General features: G+C 44.3%; 1 protein-coding gene across 1 annotated transcript; it reads left to right on the top strand.

Moving 5' to 3' along the window:
• Window positions 1–9,061: 9,061 nt before the first annotated feature.
• LOC144790895 (uncharacterized) lies at window positions 9,062–10,930 on the top strand. Its single transcript, XM_078665539.1, has 3 exons — window positions 9,062–9,319; window positions 10,034–10,280; window positions 10,806–10,930. The coding sequence occupies exons 1-3, from the start codon at window positions 9,254–9,256 to the stop codon at window positions 10,928–10,930; spliced, it is 438 nt and encodes a 145-aa protein (XP_078521665.1). The 5' UTR covers window positions 9,062–9,253.
• The last annotated feature ends 16,361 nt before the right edge of the window (window positions 10,931–27,291 follow it).

Genomic DNA, 27,291 nt, shown 5'->3' with positions numbered 1-27,291 from the left:
TTGAAATTGTTACTCCCAATAGAAACTTAATTGAAAAAGAAATTCTTTCTATTCATTCAGTTTATATTTGCATGGTTGATTCCAATGGTCTAGGACACGCAAAAGATCCAACTTGCCAGGTAATTGTTGATCATTTAACAATTGACATGATGGCGGATTCCGGTGCCCCCGTGACCATTATCTCTGAATTGCTGTTCAATACTCACTGGTCTTCCAGGATTACCCTTGAACCATTGGATATCATACCAAAAGCATATGCTGGAAAAAGCATTGAAATGTGGGGATTTTTCATTACTAGTGTGATTTGTTTGGGTAGAAAAATATATACAAAAGTTTATGTTGCTACTAATGGAAAATGCATTATTGGATGGCAAGATCTTGCCAAAATGGGTCTCAAGCTAGTCCCTGGTTCTGATTGTCCCGTTCAGATAAATGAACAATGTGATGTGTCCTTCGTTAATTTCATTGATGTAGGAATAGTTAACAAAATCATTTCAGATTTTCCAGAAGTCTTCAATGATTCTGTTGGCAAGATTAAGAACTATGAGCATCGCATTCGTCTTAAACCCAATGCTATTCCTGTTATACACAAATTGAGGAATGTTCCTCTTAATGTAAGAGATGATTTGAAAAAGGTAATTTTGAAAATGGTTGATGAGAAAATAATTGAAGCTGTTGATTCATCTTTATGGGTCAGTCCGATCGTAGTTGTTAAAAAAAAAGATTCCAGCATTCGTTTGTGTGCCGACCTTCGATCATTAAATCAAAATATTTTGATTGACTGTTATCCATTACCAAAAATTCAAGAAATTCTCACCGGACTTGCTGATTCCAAATTGTTTACGCTTTTAGACTTAAGGAGTGCATACCACCAAATTCCCTTAACCAAATGTTCATCTGAACTTACCACATTTATTACTCCTTTTGGAGCCTTTAAATATCTGAGACTCCCTTTTGGTTTAGCAAGTGCCGCAAGTGTTTTTCAAAAATTTATGGACAGCGTTTTATGTAATATTAAGAGTGTGCAAGCATATCAAGATGATGTTTTAATTCACTCCAAAAACGTTGATGAACATGTTAAAGATTTATGTGTTGTATTATCTCGCTTCAGGGATGTTGGTATCACCCTTAGTACAAAAAAGTGCAAGTTTTTTGTAGAAGAATTAGACTATTTAGGTCATTCCATCTCTACCGTGGGTATCAAACCTAAACTTTCCCTTACTCAGGCCATTCAAGACGTGCCCATTCCGAACAACAAAGATAATTTGAGATCTTTTCTTGGTCTCACCGAATATTATTCGAGATTTGTAATGAATTATTCTCAATTAGTTCAGCCCCTTAGAATTTTAATGAAAAAAGATGTCTCATTTTTGTGGAATGATGAAGCAGATTTAGCCTTTAATAACATTAAGAAAGTCATCATAAATTCTCCAGCTCTTTCATCCTTTACACCAGGTCTCAAATGTGGCATTTTTGTGGACGCAAGTCAAAAAGGTCTTGGTGCTGTCCTTTGTCAATGGAGAGGTTCAGTAGAACATACCATTGGTTTTGCGTCAAAATCACTCAGCAATGCGGAATACAATTACAGCACCATTGAAAAAGAAGCCCTGGGTTGTGTCTGGGCTGTAGAAAAGTTTAAGATTTACATTTGGGGCTCTCAATTTTTGTTATACACTGACCACAAACCTTTAATACATCTTCTAAATGGGAATGGCACTGGTAAAGCCTCTTCAAGGTTAGTTAGAATCCTTTCCAAATTGAATGACTTCAATTTCAGCATTCACCACATTGCTGGAGGCAAAAATATGAGAGCTGATGCTCTCTCTAGATTACCATTAGAAAATAATAATGATGTACTTGGAAATGATATTGAGTGCGTTGTTGCCTCCTTGGAAGATTTAATTCTCTCTCCTCTTTCTATTTCTGAAGAGGATTGGCTCAAATACTACGCTGAAGATGAAACTCTTGTGGCAGTAAAAAACCTCATAATCTCAGGCTGGCCCAAAATTCGTTCTCTTCCGGCCTCTTTAAAATCCTTTGCACAGGTTTCTGAGGAATTGACAATTGTTAATGGAATCATTTTTAGGGATGACCGTTGCATTCCACCTTTAATTTTGCGCAAAAAGTTATTTTTCACTGCGCATCAAGGTCATTTAGGTGTAGGTGGGACCTCACGCAAATTAAAAGAGCATTTTTGGTGGCCAGCCATGGAAAAGAATGTAAATGATTGGATTGATACCTGTAGCATTTGTTTAGCTTCTGATAAGCACTGGAAGTTACGAAATGTATCATTACATAATGTTCCTATTCCTGATGACCCCTGGTTCAAATTGGCCATTGATTTTTCAGGACCCTTTGAAATTCTTCCTCAAAATCAACGTTACATTGTCTCTGTTATAGACTATTACTCCAAATGGTTTGATTTTGATTTTTGTACTAACCCTGATTCTGCTTCAGCCATAAGAATCTTACAAAGGATTTTTAGAATGGAAGGACCTCCCAAAGAAATTGTCCGCGACAATGGTTCGCATTTTTGCTCTAACGTTATGGAGGAATTCTTCAAGAAATTTGACATAAAACACTTGAGAGTAGCCCTATATTCTCCCACATCAAATGGTTTAATTGAACGAATGAATCGATTTTTAAAAGAAGGCATTCAGACTGCTTATTCGTGTAAAGAAAATGTAGAGATTTTTCTGAGAGAAAAAGTTTGGGCATACCTAATTACGCCACACTCCACCACAGGCTTATCACCTTTCAGATTACTTAGAAAAAGAAGCCCACATGGTACTGTTTGTCCTTCCTGGATTAAAAATCTAATTCCAGAGAAAACTGTTTGTTTAGCATGTTCTGACAAATTAAAATTTAAGAGTAATGTTGAGAAACAACAAGCTGTACAAACACGGAATTTTAATGCCAAAGTTGTTTCTAACCCTGAAATTTTTGCAGTAGGTGATTGGGTCATGTTTAAGTCTGTAGATAAAATTAAGAAAGGCCTTTCTAAATTTTCACTCCCTACTCAGGTACTTAAAGTGTCCAAAGGTTCTTTATTTTTAGATAAGAGAGGGTGGCGTAATAAACGTTCACTTGTCAAGTTAACTTCTGACCAAGCCAAGAGCATCCTCAGAACCAAGAGTGAAAATGAAAGTCATTCTGGATCTTTTCTTGATTTACCACAATTAGAATGTCCAACTCCTAGTGATATCTCTTCTTCTTCTCAAGTTACTCAAGTTTCTGATGAGGAAGCTTCACCTTCTATTGAGGTGTCACTTACTCTTACTGACGATGTTGAAAATGATGGTACTGCTTGTCAAGCTTCTGATAATGCATCTAGAACTCATAGAAACTGCTCTTTTCCCACTCGCTTTAGAGATTATTATTTTTGTTAAGTTTCATTTCTTGTGGTTAAGTTTTCTTTCGATTTCTTTATTTGATAAGAAGGGAGGAGATGTAGAGTTCGTAGAATTAAGTAAGTGTTTCAGATACTCACGTGCATAATATCCTTGTGTTACTCACGTGCATAGTTTCTCATGATGTACCTTATCACGCGCGTCTCTTGAAGAATGTTATCTTTCAAGAGACGCGTCTCTCGTGACAATGATTACCTGTAGGCTTCAACTGTGAGTTTGTCACTTCTACAGTTGGAGTTTACCGGGTGTGGATGTGCTCCTGTGGTGTGCGTTGGTTTATCTTAATAAACCCATTTAAAGACCTCAACAACGTCTCCTGAATATTACTTTCATCAAGGGAACCGTCTCTTTACATCATCTCCCTCTCCTCCATATGTAATATTCTGCCTGTCCCCCACCGCCTCAGTATGACAATGATCCCATCCCTCCAAATAGTGACGTCACGAGTTTTAAGAACTAGAACTCCACAAGTGACCTCGGGTGCAAGAGGACATGCCAGTAACGCCTGTTACCGACGCTGGTCCCCAGATCAGAAGGAGCGTACAGCAAGATACGGAGGAGAACCGAAGATGTCCGTGTGCGGTGGTGTTTCGGGGAAACCTTAGTTGGTGGAGTGTGCCTATCTTTGGCATAACCTCTGTATACCTTGCATTCAGTTTTTACACAATTAGAAATGGCTTAATTGTTTAATTTTCCAAATGTTCACTCTCTGCTTCCCACTCACCTTGATGCAGGAACCTAACTCACAGGTGGACTTGCACAAGCCTACGCACATCCGGTAGCGCCGGAAGTGACGTCATTGGAAGCACCAAGGAAAACCGTGAGGGAGCAATGGCGTTTTTAAGGGGTAATGTGGTGCGGCTTTGCTCTTTAATTTACCCGACTTTGCGCGCATACAACTGGAAGCAGGAAAATGACTGATTGTGACATATCGGGTAAGGAAACCGCAGGACCGGTTTAGAGCGAATTGGAACCTGGATTATTTATATGGTTACTCGCCCGTTTTTTTTCCTCATATCTGTGCTCACAAGTAGCCTAAACAATCAAGGTTTAGTGACTAAAAAAATCATGTTAACAAATGTTGAAAAGTGTGGGAAGGATTCAAAACGTTCTTTTGAACAGGTCTCTGCTCCGACGGGCCCACCGACATTAGTGACCCTGCAGATGCTAGCTAGCGCCTGGAAGGGGGTATTGCTGCTGCAGCACACCTGACGACCCACTGCTGGAGCGCCGCAGCGCTCAAAGGTGCTCAAGAATCGACAAATCATAGATTTATTTAAAGAGACTGAAAATCATCTGGGATCCCCCCCCCCCCTTCCAGGTTCTCCATGATCTCTTTTCTGGCTATTTAGGGTTCAACGTGGTAATGTTGTATCAGTAGATTATACACGTGTATACTCCCTTGTATTGTCTCTGGTTTCAGAATGTTTTCATTTTCTAGTGATGGCCTCCCCGACTGCACCAGATGGACACTGTCTGTGAAAGGCGGCCGATCATTACGTAATTTCTCCTAACATTTATCATTGCACGCCCACAGCACCGTACCCAGTACCTAAAATTCACAGGAACAATATTACACCAGGCAGTTATTTTCCATATTGCACAATAATGTTATCAATTCATTGACTTGCATATTTAAAAAAAAAGGGACGCTTAAGATGTTACATTCAGTATAAAATACACAAGGAAAGGTGAGCGAATCTTTTGAATTGGAAATGTACCCACGTGGGCCAGCTGTCTGCTACTTTGTGGTGTAAACTGCCTGTGGGAGGTATGGTAGGGTCAAAATACACGGTATACATTAGTACACACAAAAGAAGGGGAATGGATGGGTGAATGAATGGATGTTTGGCTGGAGGAACTTGATGGTATGGAAGGATGGGTGGGTGCGTAGGTTGGTGACTGATTGAACGCGTGGATGTATGATTAAGTATATTGAAATTGATGGGAGACAGAATGGATGCCTGGGTGGATGAATTCATGTTTGTCGTATGGATAAACAGGCAAATGTATGGATGGATGGGCGGACCGATGAACGGATGATTGGGTGGATGTATGTATGGATGAATGAATGCATGCCAACAGGAAGGATAGATGTCTATCTCTGTATTTAGCGGTTTCCTTTTCACTTGTTCTGTTCGGTGGTTGCCCAGCTTCAGGGCAATTTAATCCTGTCTTCATTGTGATACACAATGCACGTCTTGGCCAGCATGCTAATTTTTCGCGAAACTTTTAACAATGGTTTCCCAGTACTTTCAAACAAGAAAGGCAAGTTAGATAAAGGGCGTCAGTCTCTGTAACATAATTTTGTATGGCATTGTAGATTCACTAGCTATAAATACGTGTTGGAGAGGGACTCATACCCCCGCCCAGCCCCCCGCCTCCACCCCCTAAGTTTCAGGCTGCACAGAGACAGGGCGCAGGTCGAGGAAAGAGCGCAGCACCTCTCATGCTAATGGCTTTTAATAATAAAACAAGATAAACGCTAGTAGAACTGAAAATTAAAAGCCTTTTTTTTAAAGGTAAACACTATGGGCCTTATTTATGAAGGACTTGCGCCACCGGTGCGTCACTTTTAACATGGGAAAAAGTGACGCATCGGTGGCGCAAGGCTTTCATAAATGAGGCCCTATGTACAAGAGTAGTTCGAGGCTAAAAATTAAGTTGATATGCTGAGCTTAATTTGTCAGAGTTTTGCATTGGAGCAAACATAATTTAGTGCCGATAAATGGTGGCCTCAACACTGGTATGTACCCAGAAAATTAGGACATGGATTAGGAGCCAAAAAATCAGTGTCTGACTAAATTTTGAAACCATTACTAACAATAGGGCTCTACTTGTGAGACCTATTGCATTGCAAATGCTTGTTTATTTTAATTCCTGTGTTTGCTGAGGGAATACAATATAGGTTTTCGAATTTTGTACACTGAATTATGGAGGTTTTTAAGCCATGCTTAGACACTGCTTTATTTACACCCAAATACCCCTACAGTGTAATGAAGTCTGTAGCCGCCTTTCGGGAGTTTCCTTAGCTCTGGCTCTTAAATAAAAAGGCGATTGATGAAAGTAAGTAACACAGACCTCTCTACGTCATACCTCAGGATGAAAGGAGAGGCTAGTGATGGAGAAAGTAAATGACCAGCCACTTACAAAGGCATGAGAGGGGCTAGGCGAATGCTGATAGTGGGGTGAGGACACAAAGGAAGGTGGGCCCCCCAGGGAGAGGCAGATGGAGATAGGAGTAGACGCAGGGGAGCATAGGAGAGACTAAAGGAGACACAGAAACATAGGGAGAGTAAGACTGAGGTGACAAGAAAGTATTGCAAGACAGTAAGAGAGCAAAGTAGCCACAAGAGCATAGAGAAGGCATATGTGGGAGAGGGTAGCTAGAGTTGGCAGCGAGTCAGGGTGCCTCCATCAATGTTGCATGAACGTTGGTTTGTACTGGTTTTACTTCAATTGAAGGGGATATTCACTTCGTGTGGCCAGGTTCCCAGCGGATGTGTACATTCCAGCAATTTCCATATTCGCCAGCTGCTACTGAGGAGCTGCTACTGCAGTAGGCTGTTGTGTAGCTAAGGCAATACATAGGAGTGCAGGTCCACTCTACCATTCACCCTACGGAGGTATTTAAAATGAGTACCATTGAATTGGGTAACAATAAACATGTTATTCAGCACTAAGATACCCTTGGGTCAACGTGCACTTCTCAAATACATGTTATGTTGATGTTAACATGTGGTCGGCATATAGTGGTTTGTGTGTGGTACCACTAGGCTCAACATATCCATGCATTACTATGGCATTTGCCATACTGTCTACAATCTGATATGCTTCTTGTGAAATTGCAGAATGCTGTTACAATGACGCCAGTTGATTGACAGAGAGAGAGAGACAAAAATGTAATAAATACAAAAGGTCATGGTTAACACCAGGCCTAATTAGCAGCCCAATTAATAAAGAAAGTGTCAAAAGGGCACCCATGATATATGCAGTACAGATATACGGCTTTTGTGAATTCACAAACATTTACAGAAGTAGCCCAAGAAAAATAGTACTCCTAGAAAATATCTGTAAACTGCATTTTAGCATAAACATGCATGTGTAGATTTGTTCATGCGAAAATCTTAGTTTTGCAAGTTCACTTTCCCTCCAACCACCCTCTGGATAGAGGAAATAGTTTTTCCTCTCCTCTCCAATGATGTCTCTTTGCGGGGCATTCCTGCTGTACAATTGTGAATGGCATCGCAATCGTGCAGCAGGAATGACCCCACTAGGCACCAGGGATTCTTTTTATGTTGAAATGGAAGTGACTCCTTGGGCAAGGGTCGCTTTCAATGGTGGGAGTTTATTTGTACCTATCTTCTTCCCCCTCCCCTAGAGCCAGGGGATTGTTTTTATTGGGCATGGGGGCAATCCCTTAGGCAAGGATTGCCTCCTACTTTTTCTTGGTACTAGTGGCTGCTTTCTCCTCCTCCTCCCGGGGACAGATCAGCCCGTTTTTGTGGCCTTCTGTCCTGGGGGGAGGGAGGAGGGGCTTCACTAGAGCCAGGAATTCGTTTTTATAGTGTATTTACTCTAAATGAGTTTCATTTCCCTGCATGAATTTGTTTTTTTAATGGTGCATTAATAGCAGTATGTGTAGCTTTTGTTTTATTGAGTGTGAAAACCTTTTTTTGCATTTGTGCTCAATGTGTATTTTGTTGTCTTGTGAGTAATTGGTGTTGTTTTTTCTTTCTAGTCGGTTATTGTTGATTTTTGCTGTGTCTCTGCAGATTAGGTGCTGGTGAGTCTAGCTATCTCTGGTAAGTGAGTCGTATGGTTTAGGAGTATATAGATCTTTGTGATAAAGCCACACTTTGTTACTTGTTTTGCACAGTGTTGGTTGACTCCTTTCTTAGGGGGTCATTAGGATCGTGGATGGACTTGAGTCCCTCCACGACCCCTGAGTAGGAGGGAACGTCCGCATGGGCTGCGGCGTTCCCTCTGTGCAGATTAGGATGTGACCGCCAGGGTGGCGGTCACATCCTCTATTTTTAACATTGCGGCGGTTGCGGCTTCAAGCTGCACCCGCAGCAATGTTAAAAATGCACGTATTGCATTTGAATGTAGAAAGTGGCAGGCACCGCGCGGTGCCTGCCGCTTTCTGCATACAATGTGCACCCCCACCCCCCTTCACCTAGGGGGCCCGCAACGCAGTGAAGTTACACATGCTTTTCCACGGCGGAAAAGCCGCCGCGGAAAAGCATGTTTCTGTGCACATCCTAATGTGGCTGATGGTGTCTGAGAGACACCGTCACCATATTAGTGCTTTTCCGCCGCGGTTGTAAGCCAACCGCGGCGGGAAAGCTGCGGACGGAAACCAGGACCCACCAGCCACCCTAATGTGGCGGTGGGTCTTTGGTGGGTCCGCAGAGGATTTTTCGCATCCTCCGGGCCGGCGGTGGCTTCCGCCGGCCCGGAGGATGCGGAAAATCCTCCATCCTAATAAGCCCCGTGGTCAGGATTATGGCTAGCCACAGGATTACTGCTCAGCATGTTGTTGGTAACTTTGTGGGTCTTCCTCTGACCATGTTTCAGAGACTGATTCCCCATCACCCTGATTGTGACCGTCTTTTTAAGATTTGGCCGGTCATCCGACAACCAAGCAAATCTTAGATTGTTAGCCATGTACAAATGCCAAATTAACATCCAAAAACCATGACTTGTAATATATATATTTTTAGTATGTAACCTAACATAATGCCAAATAGGTAATAGTTGTGTTATATTGCAGACTGGTGACGTCCTGCTTTTGGACAATCCCGGGGAAGTTCTTTGTAAATGGCTGGTCGAAAATATAGATGAAGCTGGTCGGACAATCACTGAAGAGAGAGATTTTAAAGCTACGATTCTGTTCCAATCATCTGGTAAGCACAATAAGTAAACCTTTATAATAAGTTTGCAACTGCAGGATAATGGTACAAATTACCAACCTGTTTCAGTAAAAACCCAGATTTGTGATTAATTAATCCAATAATGGACAGTAAAAATGAACATGCATGTCCTCACATATGCCTTGGATTGCTCTCCAGAGACAAATGTAACACTTAAGGGCTGAAACGTTTAGCTTGTGGCACTACTACAAGGCAGCCATTTTTGGATGAACTATTTTATTTAGGCAACTTTTTTCAGGAGGTTCAAGTTCAGGCTTACAATGTGTACTGTCTATTAAGGACAACTTACTTGGTTATGGATAGATTGTACATTTGTCCTTTATTATCAATACCTCTTTATTTATATATTATGGCTAGTGTGTGAAGATATATTGCAAGTGGTCAATCTGTTTTGAAGTTTATATGTTAATATATATTTTTTCTCTTGAGTTTTTTTAGTGAAGAAACAGTGTCTAATGATTCAGGATATTTTTCAAGAGATAATTGCAAGCTATTCTGGCACTTTGAAATCTTTCTGCATGCAATGTTTTTAAATATGGCTGCTTTATACTGTTGGAGGGAACCTAGCAAATATTACATTGTTAGCCATGTATAGATGCCAACTCAAAAAACCACTCTTCCTATATATATTTTTTAATATGTAACCTAATATGATGGCAAATAGTTAATAGTTGTGTTATTTTGCAGACTGATACGCAGCAGTTGGTGAAGGACTCAAATGATCCTTCACGGTTCAAAGATGTTCTCGTTCCAAAGCGGAAATTGCACAAGCTCTTGGAGGAAGCCAAGGCAGCTCGGGACAGTGCAGGTTTTCTTCTCAATGGTATCAGCGAAATACTTTTTTCTCCAAAAGAACTTGCATCTGCAAAAGGTGTAACGAAGGCTCGTGCTGGAACAGCTGTCCTTGATGAGGAGAAGGTTGATGCATTATTTGGTAAGATATTACAAATGTTCAAAGTAACATTCATTCAATCTTGGATTGCGCAAATTCATTATTATACATGGTGCCTGGTGTTAAAGGTTGGCACGTGTGGTCTGGTATCTTATAATGTAAGATGACTCAATCATTACTCAACAGATGTCGGCAAGAAGAGCAATGGGGGTCTTGTAATTTATTAACAATTTGTGCTGAGTTTGTGCTTCAAATCTGGCACAAAGCTGTGAGTTGTGATTTTATTTCTAAATCTGTGGTCCAGGTGAGGGGCTCAAACTGGATGAATGGGTGATAGCAAACTGAACATATAAAATACTGTGCTTGCAGCTTTTATTTAGCCGCATGTGCCTCTTTGACCAAGTGCCCTTAATGTTACACTTATGAACCCTTGTAACCCTAACAATATCTCATCTGGCACTCTATATGAAATAATGGAACAAACTTTTTAAAGGAAGCTCAGCCCTATTAAAATCTAAAAATAGTCGTGGTAACATGATACTGATGTATGTTATTTTATTTTTCCAGAGTTTATGAAGTCTGTATGCAGTACCAACGGCTGGCCATCACTGGACTACAGAAGTATGAGAAGGAAGCTGGCGATAAAGATTTGCAATGCTAGGAGAGGATTAAAGAAAAAACTCAGAATCTAGAATCAAACGACTAAGTTGCTGGTTTCCGTTAAGCAATTTGTTCTGGTTGCAGTAGCCTGGCCTTTTTTCCCTCCTTTTTTTCCTGGACTTTTTCTGGATTTTTCCTCTTGTTCGGTATCCTGGCCCCCATGGGGCTAAATATGTGCTTGCGATAAATAAAATTACATGTTGACACATACCTTTTGAACATTTTTCATTTCACCACTGTTTGGTTTAGTCTTTTGCCACTGGTCACCATGTCAAACCGCTTCAAATAATGCTCTGTACCTCAAAATAAGGCAAGTCCCAGTGAGTCATGAGTATGGGAGTAGCAGCATGCATAAACAGTAGCGGCTCGTATAGGGCGTGCTGTGGGGAGGGGAAGGGTAGCAAACATGGACATACGCGGAACGGAGGAATGTAATTACTTTCCTTCGTTCTGTTGTATGTCCGTGGTTGCTACCCTGCCCCTCTCCGCCAGTGCCACCGCCCTGTTGCACGCCCTATGCAAGCCGCTACTGGTTGTTACGCTTATCTGAATGCAAAGTATAACATTCTTGCAGACCACTGTTTTTGTATGAAGGTGCTTGTGGTATTTCTGCAGCAGAAACCTAGCTAAAATTGCATTTTTCAGATTTATTTTAAACAGGTATCTACCTCTCACTGTAGAATTAAAAAGTAATCTTTCCAAAGCAGGAGAAAATTAGTCTGTGAATTAGGACCAGATTTAGAGAAGTTTTGTTTGGTTTGCTTGTTTTATAATGCAGACCTGAATCAAAATCCTTTTCAGGATTTACAAATCGAAGCAAATAGGTATTTGGTACAACACTCATCAAAAATGGGAAAGTTTCCACGAACAGTACCCTTCAGTACAAAACCCAGGCTAGACTCTCAGACAACATTGCATTCTAGTGTAGTGGTGTTAGAGAGAGGGATAGACATGCCACTTCCCTGCTCTCTCCCTGTTATGCAACACAGCCAATTAGGGTGCTGCACTACGTTCAGTGACAGTTTTATAAATCTGTGCCTTACTTTATAACTTGTGGCATTTCAAACTATTCTTGGTATTGTGTAAAAAAGGCATATTACATCAAAGTGGCCTGTTTTTGACAGGAAAGTACATCTAACAGGTGGTCTGCCAAATGTTTTTCTTACCAGCAAATCCATAGTCCTAAACTAGTAGGGAATACTGGCAGTAGGGGTAAAAAGCTGCTAACATGGAATTGTCAAGGTGTAATTCAACTGTAATAATTTATTAATGATTCTAAATTATTAATTAGATCATCTGGGAGTAATCCACTCTTAGCCTTCAGTTGGTTTAAAATAATCCAAGAGTATTTAAAGTAATCCATGCTCATTTTTGCGTTGGCATTAAATCATCCTAGCGTAATCAACACTGAAAATATAATGGGGCCAGTCTGATGTAATCAATATCCATCCTGAAGCTGTCATAGGATCATCCAGGAATAATCCACACTCATCCAGAAATTGTCATGGGATCATTCCAGAGTAATCCACTTCCATCCTGGAGCGGTTATAGGATCATCCTGGAATAATTGACAGTCATCCTTAAATTGTCTAGAGCCCATCCTGGAGTCATTATCACTCATCCTGATGCTGTCAATTAGTATTCGTGGAGTTGTAAAAGGTAATCACTCCCTGCCAGTGGAAGTCATCAGAACACCATCCTAGCGTAGTTTTTGTGATTACAGTAAGAGTCATCCCATTTAAATAATCAGCCCTGTGGGCAGATTTCAGGATGGCCTGGGATGACGTCCCCAGGAATGGCTGGCTGAAGTCATCGGATGACAGCAGAATCACTCCAGGATGATCTTCCTTTTTGACTAGGGCTAACATGGGCTCATGTTGAAATACTGCACAGCGGGCGCAGAGAGAGCAACTGGGCTTTGAAGAGAGGCCATCGAGTGAGAAGCTCCTGCAGCCGCCGGAAGTCTGGCAGGGAAAGCCTGGTTGTGGGCGGGGCTCACTTGAGGGAAAGAACAGCAAATGGAAGCCAGAGGTGACTGATCCTGGTTGTGAGTAGGCTCACTGCCACGAGAAGAGCCAGGCCGACGGAGACTTCAGTCCGTGGAGAGAGGCTCGCCCCGCCTTCCCAGCGTGGGAGGTTCTGCAGCACAAAGTGATCTGCCGAAGGCATGGGGCGAGCAACAAGTCTCACGGGCCCTGTGAAACCGTCCCCGGGGAAACCAGAGAAAGAGGGCTAGTCAGTGGCCCTAGGCAGGAGGACCATGTCGGGAAGTGAGCCCGTCCGGGTCCGGCTGCACCATGAGGAGGTCGCTTGGGTGGCAGTTCTCAGAGGAGGTGCCTCAGGCAAGTGAAAGCAGTAGCTTGATGCATCCCTTGCCCTGGATTCGGTGTGCTAGGCACCGGTGTCATTCGTTGTGGGGTTAGACCGGGGCGAGGCCTCGACGGAGGTCCCCAAGCCAGACATTCACACCCCTGTGGTAGATGGGCAGGTAGCCCAGAAGCCTACGCAGGGGGAGACAGTTGTGGCCTAATGGGAAATGTGCCTGGGTTGTGCCCTGAGGGAAGGGTACCTTGACATTCCCATTAAGGATCTTATGTAACTATGGTTACAGTGTCTGGGCTGCACCCTTAGTACCATAATGGTGGTCTGCACATGCCTAAGGTGGGCATGATATGATTAGATGATATGTGCACTCTAGAAGCGATTTATAGTGCACTGCTGATTAGGCACTGGTGTGGATATCTGTGGCAATAGGCCCACTGGCATGAGGTTTATGATATGTGTTCTACTGCAATTGTTTACTAAGGTGCACTGCTGACTAGATATATGCAAAACATGTTTTGACAAGTGCAATATTACCAGTAGCTACTGGTCTCTAACTGTAATGATTATGACAGTGGCCTGATTGGCTTAGTGATTTATGTAATCCCTGTGAAGTCATGACAAGTGCCTTGTGGCACAGTATATTATATGTGATTATGTTCTAATGTGTTTATGGATAATACTGTAGTATGGCCTGAGGCCTGCTTTGCGCCTATGTTATGGCTATTGAAGTTTAAACGCCATTTTACCTTTTGCTGCTTTTGCATACGATACTGCATAGCTGTTTTTGTACGTTAGTCTTCACGAAGGTCTATACATGAGAAAAGGTTTGTTTTCGGCATCTCTAGACTTACATCGTGCCCCTAGTCTGAACAGTGAGTGCTGAGCCGTCAAGGTTATCAAAACATGTGAGCTGTTTTTCGACATGTCCATGTAACGCTCTCTAGACACAACAGTTTGGCAGCTGTGAGCCAAGTAAGATTCTGGTGTCCTTATTATCGCACACTCGCCATGATTTCACACACTTGGAATATTCTCGTTTCCAGGGATGCAGAGAGATTATGCTGATCCAGATGTAATTTACTCTTACTGAGCGTAAAGGAAATGGGGTCCCCCAACACAAGCCCAAGAGACCTTCTTTAGTTTACAATACATAGTTCCTATATAGGGAGGGTGTTAAAACTAGGCGCTATAGGACCTGTTTTCAATATCATTGTAATATGATTCCTCCTTTTGTATTTTATGGTATTGTAACCATGCTGACCGTATTATTCTTAATCATATGTCTGCTTATGTTGGCTAAAATACTGCACATGAGATCACATTGTTAAAATAAATATTTTAACCTTACCGTGTCTCTTCTTTACTCCTGTTGTGGACTGGTATGAGAGTATAACAAAAGAGTGTTCTCACTTCCCACCATTCCTGAGATGGTCCTAAGTCACATGGTCTTGGTTGTCAAATCATTGGCTGCTTTGCTATAGGACGAAGAGCTAATGTGACACTGATGCTAGCTGGCTGGGTTTTTTTCAGGTACGAAGGTGAGTTTCTGGTACACCACAATTCACTAACGTCCTAGGTCTCTGTGCACAGTTCTGTGTATGAGCAGGATCCTTGCAACATGGCACCGCCAACGAGTGTGGTGTTATTGTGAGACAATTGAGTAGTGCTTATATCAATCTCCACCCCCTCACTATTGTTTCCGGTTGAAAGTAGTGACGGATAAAGCTACCTATAGTAACATAGGTATTTTCAAGCTTGATATTTTATAACAGTTTTCTATTGAATTACTACCCAGTTGTGCCATATATTATTGCATTGTACTTCTCTATTACTGTATCGATATGGCTGTTGATATTCCAGCACACAGTACCTGGGCTGTGCAATCTCATTTGCAGGACTACCTCGTTTCTTTAGAGGGACAGGCAGTGGTTTTTGTTGTCTCAGCTGATGCAGCATACCCGTTTGAGTTGTTCTACTCATGGGTTACTTTTCCTGCGGTAGATGCTGTGTCTGGTGTATTTTACACTTACACCCTTGCTGATGCTCCTGCAGCCTATGCTCCATATCAGACAGAAGAAATTCCGATTTCTGCTCGGCAGCATGTCGTTTGGTTTAATGGCGCCCTCCCACATATTATAACAGCGGTCAGACAAGGGCCGTTGTCGATCCCAGGTGCTACTTGGCCTGTTTTAGCTGCTTACACCCCGCATCCTCAGGCGGGTGCGTTAACAGCTCTGCAACTAAGAACCCTTTATGCCTCTGCGGTGTCAGTTATTAGGGGTCTGGTTTATTACATTACCCGCAACCTCCCGGGTGGGGCCCGAGTGGTGCGGCGCATCCAGCTGGTGGGGGCGGGCTGATGCTTAGTCCCATCATGGTTAATGCGATCATGGGCAAGCGTCCCCAGGATAAGGATGAGATGCCTTTTTGGATTGCCGAGAAATTCGACCAACTGGAAGCAGTATTCCCAAATACTACTCCTGTGGAGAAAGACAGGATTCTTACCATAAGTTTGCAGAAAGGCTTAGTGCCAGACATAAATGACTGTACAACTTGGGGTGTGATTTTTGCGGCAGTCTATACTAGGTGCTTCGGCACCCCGCAATGGCAGTCCTGCCCTCCGTCATTAAGCATGTTCAGGATGAACATGGGCCAGAGGCGGCTGTGGAGTTGGGAATGCGACTCATGGGAGCATTTGACATGGTCCACTATCTCGTCCTTGGAAATGTCAGGGGGATGCGGTTAGTTTCCAGGTGTCTAATGATTTGCGCGATGTCCCCAACGCCGACAAACCCCGTCAGTTACCAAAAATTATTACGGAGGCTTATAAGACCATAGGCCGTAATAGTTTGGGTGTTAAGCCTTTTGCTAAAAAACAAACACAGCAGCAAACTCAACAAGCATCATCTGATAAAGATGACCGCCCAAAAGTTCAGAAACAAAATTGGAGTAAGAACAAAAAACAGGGGAAACAGCAACAGAAACAGGGGTCCCGTCCTGCTTCAACTACACCTGCCTCTACTGAGCGTACATATGAGTTGCGTGACCGCAGTACTATTAAGTCACCGGATAGATTTAAGGTTCCTGAACAACGTTCTTCTCGCTCTTTGCATGAAACATCGGTCTCAAACACCGGTGGAGGAGGCGACGGCAGAGGTCGAGGTGCCCAACAGAGCCGTGAGCAGCCTCACAAGGCTGACGGAAAAGGCAAGCAAGACGAGTCACAGCGACAAAGACCCCAGATTCTAAAGAAGAAAGTTGCTGCTGTAACAGCGAGATATTCCAAATTCAAATTCAAATAATCTTTATTTCGATCATTTCAGATCATAAAAGATAAACACATAAGCATACTATAAAACATTAAGACGATTTCTGTATTACAGGTTTTTTTTTTTTTTTTAAGCCATGATTGGAATCTAAAAAAATATATGATTTAAGGTTAAGGGTTAGTAGAAAATGCCATATTGGAGTCTTTTATAATTCTTGCGCGTGCTCTCCACATTGCCGTCAGAAATTTGGCCATGGCAAAGACGGTTGTAGGTGATAAGTCTGTTTTTAGCACTCTATATGCTGGGGCATAGGTTCGGAAGCCCAAGTTCTTTAGGTATGGAGCCAACCAGTAGCTCCTAATTTTGCTGTACGCTCTACAAAAGAAAACCACGTGTAGCTCACTTTCCAGCTTGTAATTGCATGCTGGGCATGTGGCCAACTCAAGGTTACCATTCCAGGATTTGGTGAAGGCCCTCAGTGGTAGCGAGCCATATCTCCATTGCAGGAAAATCTTTCTTACATGCACAGGGGTCATGGCATCCAGAACATACTCAGGTCTGTAGGAGTCTTTTGCTTTCGTAAAAATGTCACTTAAAGACCCTTCTCTGATTGAACCCAGAGCTTTCTCGAGCATGAAATTGTAAAACAGTCTGGAGAGTTCTTTCCTTGGGAGGTTTGTGGCAGTTGTTTCAGGATTACACCACAACTCAGGGATTCCAAGTGTAGTACACATGTCCCGGATATAATTTAACCAAGGAATTTTGGACACATGTATTAGCCTGAGCAACTCCTGTAATTCGCTTCTGTAGTGGCCCAGATCCTGGCTGCTCCACAGACGTCTCCAGTAAGTCAAAGGTTTTAGGCCCAGTTCTTCAGTAATTGGGCGGAGTGCCAAGTCCATTCTCAAGGGGAGGAGGGGGCTACTCGATGGAAGAGCCGCTAGCTGTCTTATAAAATTATTTTCAGCGACCTGGATATTTTGTAGTGATGTGTGTCCCCATAGCTCTGCCCCGTAGGCAATACCTCCTCTAGCTTGCGCTTTATAGATGTGTATTGCCGGTGTCAGAGGTCGAAGATAGGATTTCTTGGCAATTCTGGAAATAGCTCCCGCCCTCTGAATTAATTTTATAGTGGCCTTTGATTTATGTTGCTGCCAGGTCAGAGACTGATTAAGTGTAATGCCCAGGTACTCGATTACTTGAACTCTTTCTAGAACTACAGATCCCAGACGGGGATTTGGGCAATTTTTGGGTTTTTTGCTGAGAATCATGAATTTGGTCTTGGAGGGGTTTATTTCTAGACCCCTTTTGTTACAGAAGTCCAAGAAACCGTCCAAAATTCTCTGCAGCCCCATTGGTGTTTTTGCCAACAGCAGGGTGTCGTCGGCGAACATAATCGCAGGCACCCTGCTGTTGTTTAATTGTGGAGCATCAACATTGGGGATCCTACTCAGATGTTCTATTACCCCATTTGTAAAAAGACAGAAAAGAGTCGGCGCCAACACGCATCCCTGCCTTACCCCTCGTTGGACAGGGAACCTATCTGTCAGCCTACCACCCTTTCCGTATCTTACACGGGCGTAATTATCTGTATGTAGCCTTATTAAAATGTGCAGAATATCGCCGGGGATACCCATATCCGCCAGTACTGCCCACAACCTGGCCCGTGGGACCAGGTCGAAGGCGGCACGGAGATCAACGAAAACCGCATACAGTGACCCCCCTTCTAGGTGTGTTGTCTTCCAGTACAGAATGTTAAGTCTAAGTAGCTGATCGACTGTTGAGACTCCCCTCCTAAATCCTGCCTGAAGAGGGCTTAAAATATCTGTCTCATCCATCCAGTTTTGGAGCCTATCAAGGATTAGTCTACCGAACAACTTTTGGGTCACATCGATGAGACTAATTGGACGGTAATTGGCTGGAAGCAGGGGCGACCCCTTTTTGAATATAGGGACCACCTCCGCTCCCAGCCAAGTGTCCGGTATTCTCATCCCCCCAGGACTGCATTAAACAATATCAACAGATAGGGTGCCCAAATATCAGGTTCTTGTTTAAAGAGATCACCCGGCACCCCATCAAGTCCTGGGGCCTTTCCAGAGGACAGCCCTGCTAATGCCACCCTTATGTCTTTAATGGTAAAAGGGACAGCACTATGCGTGTTATGAGTAGAGGGATTAATTATTGGTATCTCCTCGTTGTCTGAGGAATATAGCTGCTGGAAATGGTCCTGCCAGACGTTTGGAGCAATATTTGGTTCCACAGCCGAGGGGAGATCCCCACTTCCGTGGTTTATAATTCTCCAGAATCTACGGGAATCCCTTTCAGCTAGGGACTCCGATAGATTCTCCCAATGCTGAACGTCCCACTCAATTTTAGCGTTGGTTATGAGTGATTTGTAGGTCCTCCTTTTGAGTCGAATTTCCTCCCTTGAACCCCCCTCTTTTATCATGGTTAAGAGGTCCCGCTTTGCCAGTCTACAGGTATTATTATACCAGGTATTTTTGGGTACGCCCTGCGCTCTTGGACGTCCAATGCTTAGAAAATCAGCCTCAAGCTTCTTGGTTAGATTTAGATGTAACTGAGCTATATCCTCGCTAATATCTTTTGTAGAGTTAAGGCGCCATAACTCAAAAGCCTCATCTAGAATGGGAATAATCCCAGTATAGAGGGCGGCTAACTTTTCGGTACTGGAGGCAAGTTTTTCCCATCTTATCCGCCTTCGGTTGTTCTCCAGGAGGTGCCCCCCTCTCAATTCCTGTGCACATAGTGCAGTCTCCCCCAAGGGCGGGATGACATATTCTAACTCCAGGGCGTTATGGTCGCTGTCATCTCTATCTACTATTTTAAAATCCAATACCCTTTTCCACTCCTGCATTTGAACCAGAAGATAATCGAGTCTACTTTGCCTACCTGCCTTGTTGAATGTGCATTTAGAGGGAATGTCGGATCTGGTACGACCGTTGCACGCTCTCAGACCAAAGGTAAGGTTCAATGTATTTATTTGAACGGCCAACGGTGTCCAAGCTCTAGGTGGGGGTCCCTCTGTCTGGGGAACCTGCCAACTTGAATCCTCCTCTAGGGAGGGTCCATCAAGTAGGCCAGGTAAAGGCTCGAAATGTGAATTGAAGTCGCCCCCTATTAGATAAGACATATCCCCAGGGATGGTTTCTAAGATAGTCGACAATGACTCTATAGTTTTAGAAGTGGCCGCTCTTTGAACTGGTCTGGAATATATGTTTATAACTAATAATTTGAAAGGCCCTGGCCATTCCAATAATACTACCAGTATATCTTCTGAGTCTGCTGGGTATCTTGAGGCTGTACATCCTAGGTCTGACGCAACCCAGGTTGCCAGTCCTCCGGATGGTCGTCCTTTCCCAGCCCATAGAGCGGGGATTGAGAAAATCTGAAATCCCCTGTATGGTATCTCTTCTCTTGACCAAGTCTCTTGAAAGAGACATACGCTTTTTAGATCTACTAGCTCAGCCCATGAGTCCGATTCTATTTTGTTACTTATGCCTGCGACATTCCAGGAGAGGAATTTTAGGATTAGTGGGGCTATCTGTGTCGCTGCTTGGCTAGCCCTTAAGATGGTATTAGCTGTACGTGGGGCTGAGCCCATTTGAACTTCCTCAATTGTCGGGGCTTCTTGAGTGTTTTCCCTTTTGTTAGGTTCGTAATGGGAGTCTTGAGTCCCTCTACAGATTTTCTCCTCACTGGTAGTGAGGGATACTAGGTAGCCTTGATCAGGGCCTGCTGGACTCTCTTTTGCCCCTGCTACGGAAGCCGGCTGTCAATCCACCGTTTCTAGACAGTCATAACGGTTGGACAGTGATAAAAAAGGTGGCTGGTAAAATCTTGGGGGCCATGACTCCTCTCTCTCATAATTTCCCCTTCCCTTTCCTCTTCTCTGTACAGTTTCCCATCCCTGTGAATCACAGTATATGGGAGGGTAAATGGGGGGTGGGCGTGCATTGTCAAAGGGAATTCTCCTCCTTTCCTGGTTTCCCTCCCAGTTTCCCCTAAGGTCCGGATAGTAACCTCTCCTCTGTGCCTTAGGTGGATGATCACTAGGTGGATAGAAGAACGACAGAGGGACTGGTTGGATAGTGCTCCCTTCGTCCTCCAAAAAAGAACCACAAATGAATGGGACTGTACCTGGTTCTTTAAAACTCACCAGAATACAGTCGCCACTAATTGTTTTGGGACTCTTTCCCACCCATGAGACTCTTCTTGCCATGCCATCACTGGTCTTGCCTCTAGGAAGCGGCCTATGTGTTGAGAGCCAGTTAATTACTTTATTTTTCAACGACTCCCCTGTCTCATAAGAATCTGATTTCAATTCGGGAACCCCAATTAAAATAGCAGTATATGGTGCTACCTCCGGAGGAAGATTAACAGTGACTGTTCTTGGAGGTTTGGTTAGAAGCGTTTTTGGGTCAGGTGGATTATGGATGGTATTCAACTGAGATTTTGGGGGACTTTTGTGTTGCACATTTGTCTGAGTTATATTAGTTGCTGTTGGTACTTGATTTTGAATAACACTAGTTTGTTTATTGATAGCGCCTCCTGAAGTCACTGAAGTTGCCGAGTTAGATTTTAGTTTAGGTGATTGAATGCTAGTTGATTTAGAGTTTTTATCCCCCGCTAGAGTTGTTGTTCCTGTCTCAGCTGTTTTTGAGCTTTTGAGAGGGTCCAAATTATTCTTATGTTTCGGGTCCATGGGGCACGTTATGGAACAGGGAGCACCCGATTTCCAGCCCTCCATAACTTTTAGGGCAGTGTTCTCGATTTTAATTAATCTCGCCTCCATTTTTATCAGGCGAGCTTCTAAGGGACTTATGATTGATTTCAGGAGGTGGCCAATGTCCGCTAGTGTTATGTCCTCTTCCGTGGACTCGGAGTTATGTTCTACGGAAGAAGGTAGCAATTCAGTGGGAGTATCCCTAGACTGTACCTGGGGGGGATCAGTTGTTATCCTAGGCGGTGTTCTTTCCTGGTTATTATGATCTGTTCTAGTTGAATTTTGTGTTACCCCCGCATATTGCTTCGTTTTCTTTCCTTTCCTTTCCTTATTACTCTGTTTCCCAATCTTCCTCTTTTGTATAGCACCCTCCCTTCTCCCTCGGTCTGTGCTAGTTGACTTTGGTAGGTTAGGGGTATTGGTGGTAGTAATAGCAAGTTCATCCCCCGAAAATGGGGGACTTGAAGTGCTTATTTCAATGGCTTCCCTCGGTTCTGTGGTATTTGGAGGTTGGGTAATTTGTGTTAGGGGGAGGGACAAAAGACTCATATCATCTAAGTCACTCACTGTTCCTACAGAGAGATCTATACTGTTGGTTCGGTGCGCCCCCCCACATGCGCCAAGCTGGGAACTATCTACAGTCCGCCTATCCTCTGGGGTTTTCGACATTGCTATGATCCCCATCGAGGATCTTCTCACCCATTCAATCTCCTGCGAGATTCGTCTTTCCAAGAGGGTGATATCGTCAATCAGAAGGGAACCGGCCTTCAAAAAATAATCATCAATTTTGCCTTGGTTTGGGGCAGTTGTAGTAGGGGCATTGGCTGCCAGGGTAGCTTTACTCCTAGTCTCCATGTTACTCATAATGAGCTAGATAGCTCTTGAGGACCCAAGAAGTAGTAGAGGAATGATGAATTAAGAAGGGAGTATAACTTAGTACCTGGAGTAAGTGGGAGGACCCAGTCCAGTCTCTCCGGTCCTCGAACGGCCTCAAACGGCCCGCTCTTAGCCCGGTCTTCGCCCGCTTCTTCGTCCGCGCGCGTCCCGCGTTCGCGTTCAAGGCGGGGTTAAAATAGAGGAGGAGAGGAGGGGGCGGGAAGAGGAGCCAGGTGCGCGCGGTGGACGGCGCAAGCACTTCTGGACCTCGCAGTCCCGCTCCCTAGGCAGGTGACGTTTGTGGCTCTCCCCCAGCGATGGTGACCGAGCTGGTGTGCTCCCAGGTCACAGAAAAGGGTTCTCAAAGGGCTCCGCTGTACAAAGTGCCCCAGATACGGCCACAAGCAAGTCCACAGTCTTTTGCAAATCACGAGCGGCTCCCGCGCCAGCGGGGGCCGCGAGGAGTTTTTGAGCCTGCAGGAGGATCAGAGGGAGGAGGGGGTGGGAAGAGGAGCCAGGTGCGCGCGGTGGACGGCGCAAGTACTTCTGGACCTCGCAGTCCCGCTCCCTAGGCAGGTGACGTTTGTGGCTCTCCCCCAGCGATGGTGACCGAGCTGGTGTGCTCCCAGGTCACAGAAAAGGGTTCTCAAAGGGCTCCGCTGTACAAAGTGCCCCAGATACGGCCACAAGCAAGTCCACAGTCTTTTACAAATCACGAGCGGCACCCGCGCCAGCGGGGGCCGCGAGGAGTTTTTGAGCCTGCAGGAGGATCAGAGGGAGGAGGGGGCGGGAAGAGGAGCCAGGTGCGCGCGGTGGACGGCGCAAGCACTTCTGGACCTCGCAGTCCCGCTCCCTAGGCAGGTGACGTTTGTGGCTCTCCCCCAGCGATGGTGACCGAGCTGGTGTGCTCCCAGGTCACAGAAAAGGGTTCTCAAAGGGCTCCGCTGTACAAAGTGCCCCAGATACTGCCACAAGCAAGTCCACAGTCTTTTACAAATCACGAGCGGAGATAGTGAGAACGCAGCTTCGGAATCAGACATGGGCGCTGACACTGTTGGACAGCGCGGCGGAAATTACCATAGTGCGAGAGGCCCTGCGTTTACTACTGAAGGTGATAGCGACTGACACCTTCGTTGTACTTGAGAAAGCGGACACTAGAGTGGCTCCCCCTGACAGGCTTTATGAAAATGTCCTTGTAACTGAAGGTGACATAGAACGTACCATAAAAGGGGTATTTTGGGAAAATCTAACTACTACCTATGATATTTTGTTGGCGGAGGTCGACAGGCCCCCCTCCTTTTGTCCTAGCTGCTCCCAAAGGGGAGGAGGTAATCCTCCCTAGTTTCGCGCACACAGTGCCGAAAGCGCAGGTGCTGCATTTTGCAGAAGATTGGGCTAAGGCGCTTGCGTTGTACCATACTCACTGTGGGTGGGACAAATTTTCCCCTCGACATGAGATTCCTTTGCGGTCAATGCCACAGCCTCAACCTCAATAACCCATGCGACGTCAGGCAAAGGCTTCCGTTGCGGAAATCCTTGAACAATTGGAATATCAAGATATAATTGAAACGTCTGTGTCTCTGATGAATAACCCCCTTTTTACTGTGACCAAACCAGATGGTTCGTACCGTTTGTTATTGGATTACCGCCACTTAAACTCACATTGTCGTACGTGCGCGGTGAAGAATTCTCACAGTTCTGCTCTTGTGGGTAGTCTTGTGCGTTAAAGGTTCAAAACCTCACTTGACATATCCAATGTTTTTTTTGCCCACAATCTGTCCCCACTTAGTAGTCAATGGACAGCTTTTACCAGTGGTGGCAAACAGCGCCACTTTCGCCGTTTGGCTATGGGCTATAAGAACAGTCCGGGCGTATTTGCCGCTCGTGTTGTCTCTCTCTTGGAGGGTATCAACACGGATGCATGTTCGTATGTGGATGACATTTATCTCACAGACGACTAATTATGGCCGCATCTGTGCCGAGTGAACCGCATAATTTGCAATTTTGCAGATTTTGGCTACAAATTTTACTTTGCGAAATCACACAATGCAGAGTGCACAGTGTTGTTCCTGGGCTACGAGCTCAACAATGAAGGTCGAGGTTTGGCTCCTCACTTCCTGGAGAAATGCACACTTTTGCAAGCTCCCACAACACTAAAGAAACTACGATCATTACTGGGCTTTTTGAATTTCGGGCGTACCTACATTCCAGAATATGCCCAGCGTATCAAGCCTCTATACGCTTTGATACAACCGTCTTTTTCCAAATCGTGCTGCTGCCTGAACATTCAGCAATCTTTGCAGGCTGATCTACCTGAATCTAAATTCTTGTTAACAAGTGATAACCACACCAACCTGGTGATCAGAATCGTGGTAGGGGCGGTGGGTTTCACATACCTCACTTTTAATGAGGGTGACACAGTCCCTATTGCTTACAAGTCACACTTGTACACTTCGGCTGAGTTGCGATTTTCCACTGTGGAAAAAGTTTTGACAGCAGTGCAAATGGAAATTCTTAAAGAACGTGAACTGTCGCAGGGAAAACGCATTTTTGTTGTTACTCCGTATCCTGCCTTAGAGGCAGTGACAAAAGCCAGTGTACCAAATTCCAAAGCTTTGCACCCTCGGTGGATACAATGGGCCACGTCCTTGACATCCCCGGATGTCTAGTTCATTTTTTATTCCTCACTGCAGACTCAAGAGTACTTGCAGTATGAATTTGTTCATCCTGCTCCTCTGACTCTGCGCCCTCTTGAGGATTTCCGTTGTATCATTTACACTGGCGGAAGCGCGCAAGCGGCTACGGATTAAAAGCGTGCATTTTCTTCGGGCTGCGCAATTGTGGTTGGTGCTATGGTGGATGGTGAATTCAAGTCCGATGTCGTGCATACTCAGACATTAGGGGACTGTGCCGCCCAATGGGCAGAGCTCTGTGCTCTGATGTTTGCATTGAAGTATACGGACCCCAGTGTGACCACTCTAATTGTAAGTGACTCTTACTACTGTGTTCAATCCTACAATGACAATCTACCCTTCTGGACTCAAAATGATTATCGTGACTCCAAGGGGCGCACAATAAAACATAAAATTATCTGGGTTTGAGTGGCTCAGCTTAAAGAGCGTCTGCCACTTGCCTTTGTGATTCATACTCTGGGTCATCAGCGTGTTGGAGTTCACGCTGTTGGCAACTGTCTCACAGACGAGGCTGCGAAGACAGCAGTTGCAACATATGCAGGTCACTGTACCAGCAGGAGTATACATATCTCTGAGGCCGATCCATAGGACAGCGCCAGTGCAAGCGCCTGCATCCCTAGAAATTATCGCCATTAAGGGAAGAATCGTTTTACCCCTTGGAATCACACTTACCTGTACAAAGAGCGCCACTGTGTGCATCTCGTTCCTTCCCTCTTCTGCTACTCCTTGTTTGAGCTTACTACGGATCTATTGGACCGGCCTGTATATACACGTTTGCCTGCTTACTACACCCTTCTAAGGGCTCCTGGCTGGGACCCCTGTGAGTCTTTTTTGTTCACCTTTACTACACGGTGTCCCCACTTTTTTGCTACAAAGCAGCGCAAGCCCCCTTCAGGTGTCCCCACACTGACAAGTCCTGAGGAGACCCTACATCCACCATGGGTCAAAACGTCGTCGGCAGTTGAAAAGAGGCAGACCGTGAACAATAGTTGCTTAAACTTCCAACTGTTGTACATTATTGTTATGTTATGTTATGTTATATGATCTTCTATAGCGCACGGCTGCCCCAGCAAAGGGACGTCCCGGCGCTTTCCTGGACACATTTGACTTGGTCGTCTCTTTCTTATGAAAACCAAATGAAAAATAGAAACCTTCATTTTTCGATATGTTATCTATCTTTCACGATAGAAGTGTAGGTTCTTTCAAATACCCACTCGGGACACACCGTCACTTGGTATATTTTGTATGTAAATATTTCATATATTATGTGTAAAAAATTATTGATCTATGTTGGTATAAACTACGGAAATGTTTTGACAAAATTGACCCAATGTGTAGTCAGCTTCTTTCTTTGACATCTAACACACCACAAACATTGCCATTGTGCATAAATACTTATTATAAGTGTTTTAATATCTATCCACTGGAGCTGCTGTTGTTTTCTTAATGCAACATATGCAGTAGCAGCGACTACACGTTCCAAAAGTAAAATTGATGATGACATCTTGGCAGCTATTGCCGCAACAGAGAAAGGAGGTAATTACCCTAAGGGTTTCCCTTCTAAATACTCTTATCATTTAAGCCCTGATAAAGTTCCGTATGTGAGAATTAACAACGTTGGTGGCAGGTTAATACCCAACGCAGACCGCAGGCAGGCTTTGATTACTGCAGCCCACGCAGGGATGGCTTTGGCGCATGCCGGCGTGTCAGCTACTGTTTCTCTTCTCCAGCAGCGATATTGGTGGCGGGGTTTGTACAAACAAACGCGTGATTATGTCCTTCAATGTGGCATTTGTCAGCAAATTAAGCCTTCTTCTGCTGCACGCCCGCACCCAAACTCAGTTGTACATATCTAATAAACCACTTGTGTGTGTTTAATTAGATCACTTCGGTCCTTTCTCATCTGATACTGCTTATAAGTACATCTTAGTAGCAGTTGACTCTTGCACACGCTTTCTGTGGCTGTGGCCTCAAAGGAGTGCTGATTCCGGGACTGTCGATAGGGATTTGTGTGTCTTTGTAGGAATTTTTGTGTGTGGTACCTTCCATTTGGACCAGGGTCCAGCGTTCGCCTCTAAGGCGTACAAGGATGTCATGGCTTCATTGGGGGACCAGGTCAAATTTTCATCTCCATACCGGCCTGAGGGTAATAGTGTTGTGGAGCGGATGAACCGTGACTTAAAGCAATCCTTGACAGCGAAGGTATTAGGTACTAGCAGAGACTGGCTTAACCACCTCAATAGCGTACAAAGTGCACTAAATAATCTCCCTAGAAGGTCTCTGGGTGGGCTGACCCCACACAAAATGCTCTTTGGCATCAAAATGTTTGTTCCGGACCTTGATGGTCTAGAAATGGTGGCGGCAGCCACATCCTTTGAAGTAGATGGACATTCTAATGTTTTGCAGAACCTAAAAAAGACCAGAGACAGTCTTGCAAAGGAACACTTGCCCTCCACATCTGATGCTGCGTTGCAGATTCCGGTAGT

Source organism: Lissotriton helveticus, chromosome 11 (genome assembly GCF_964261635.1).
Source record: "Lissotriton helveticus chromosome 11, aLisHel1.1, whole genome shotgun sequence".
In the NCBI taxonomy this organism is placed as follows: domain Eukaryota; kingdom Metazoa; phylum Chordata; class Amphibia; order Caudata; family Salamandridae; genus Lissotriton; species Lissotriton helveticus.
This window is presented reverse-complemented; position numbering and strand designations above follow the sequence as displayed.

Bases quoted from the DNA above. Each gene is read 5' to 3' on its own strand.
- LOC144790895 (XM_078665539.1), top strand. From the start codon at position 9,254: ATGAAGCTGGTCGGACAATCACTGAAGAGAGAGATTTTAAAGCTACGA. The intron at 9,320-10,033 runs GTAAGCACAATA...GTTATTTTGCAG, and splicing joins GATTCTGTTCCAATCATCTG to ACTGATACGCAGCAGTTGGT. The intron at 10,281-10,805 runs GTAAGATATTAC...TTATTTTTCCAG, and splicing joins GAAGGTTGATGCATTATTTG to AGTTTATGAAGTCTGTATGC.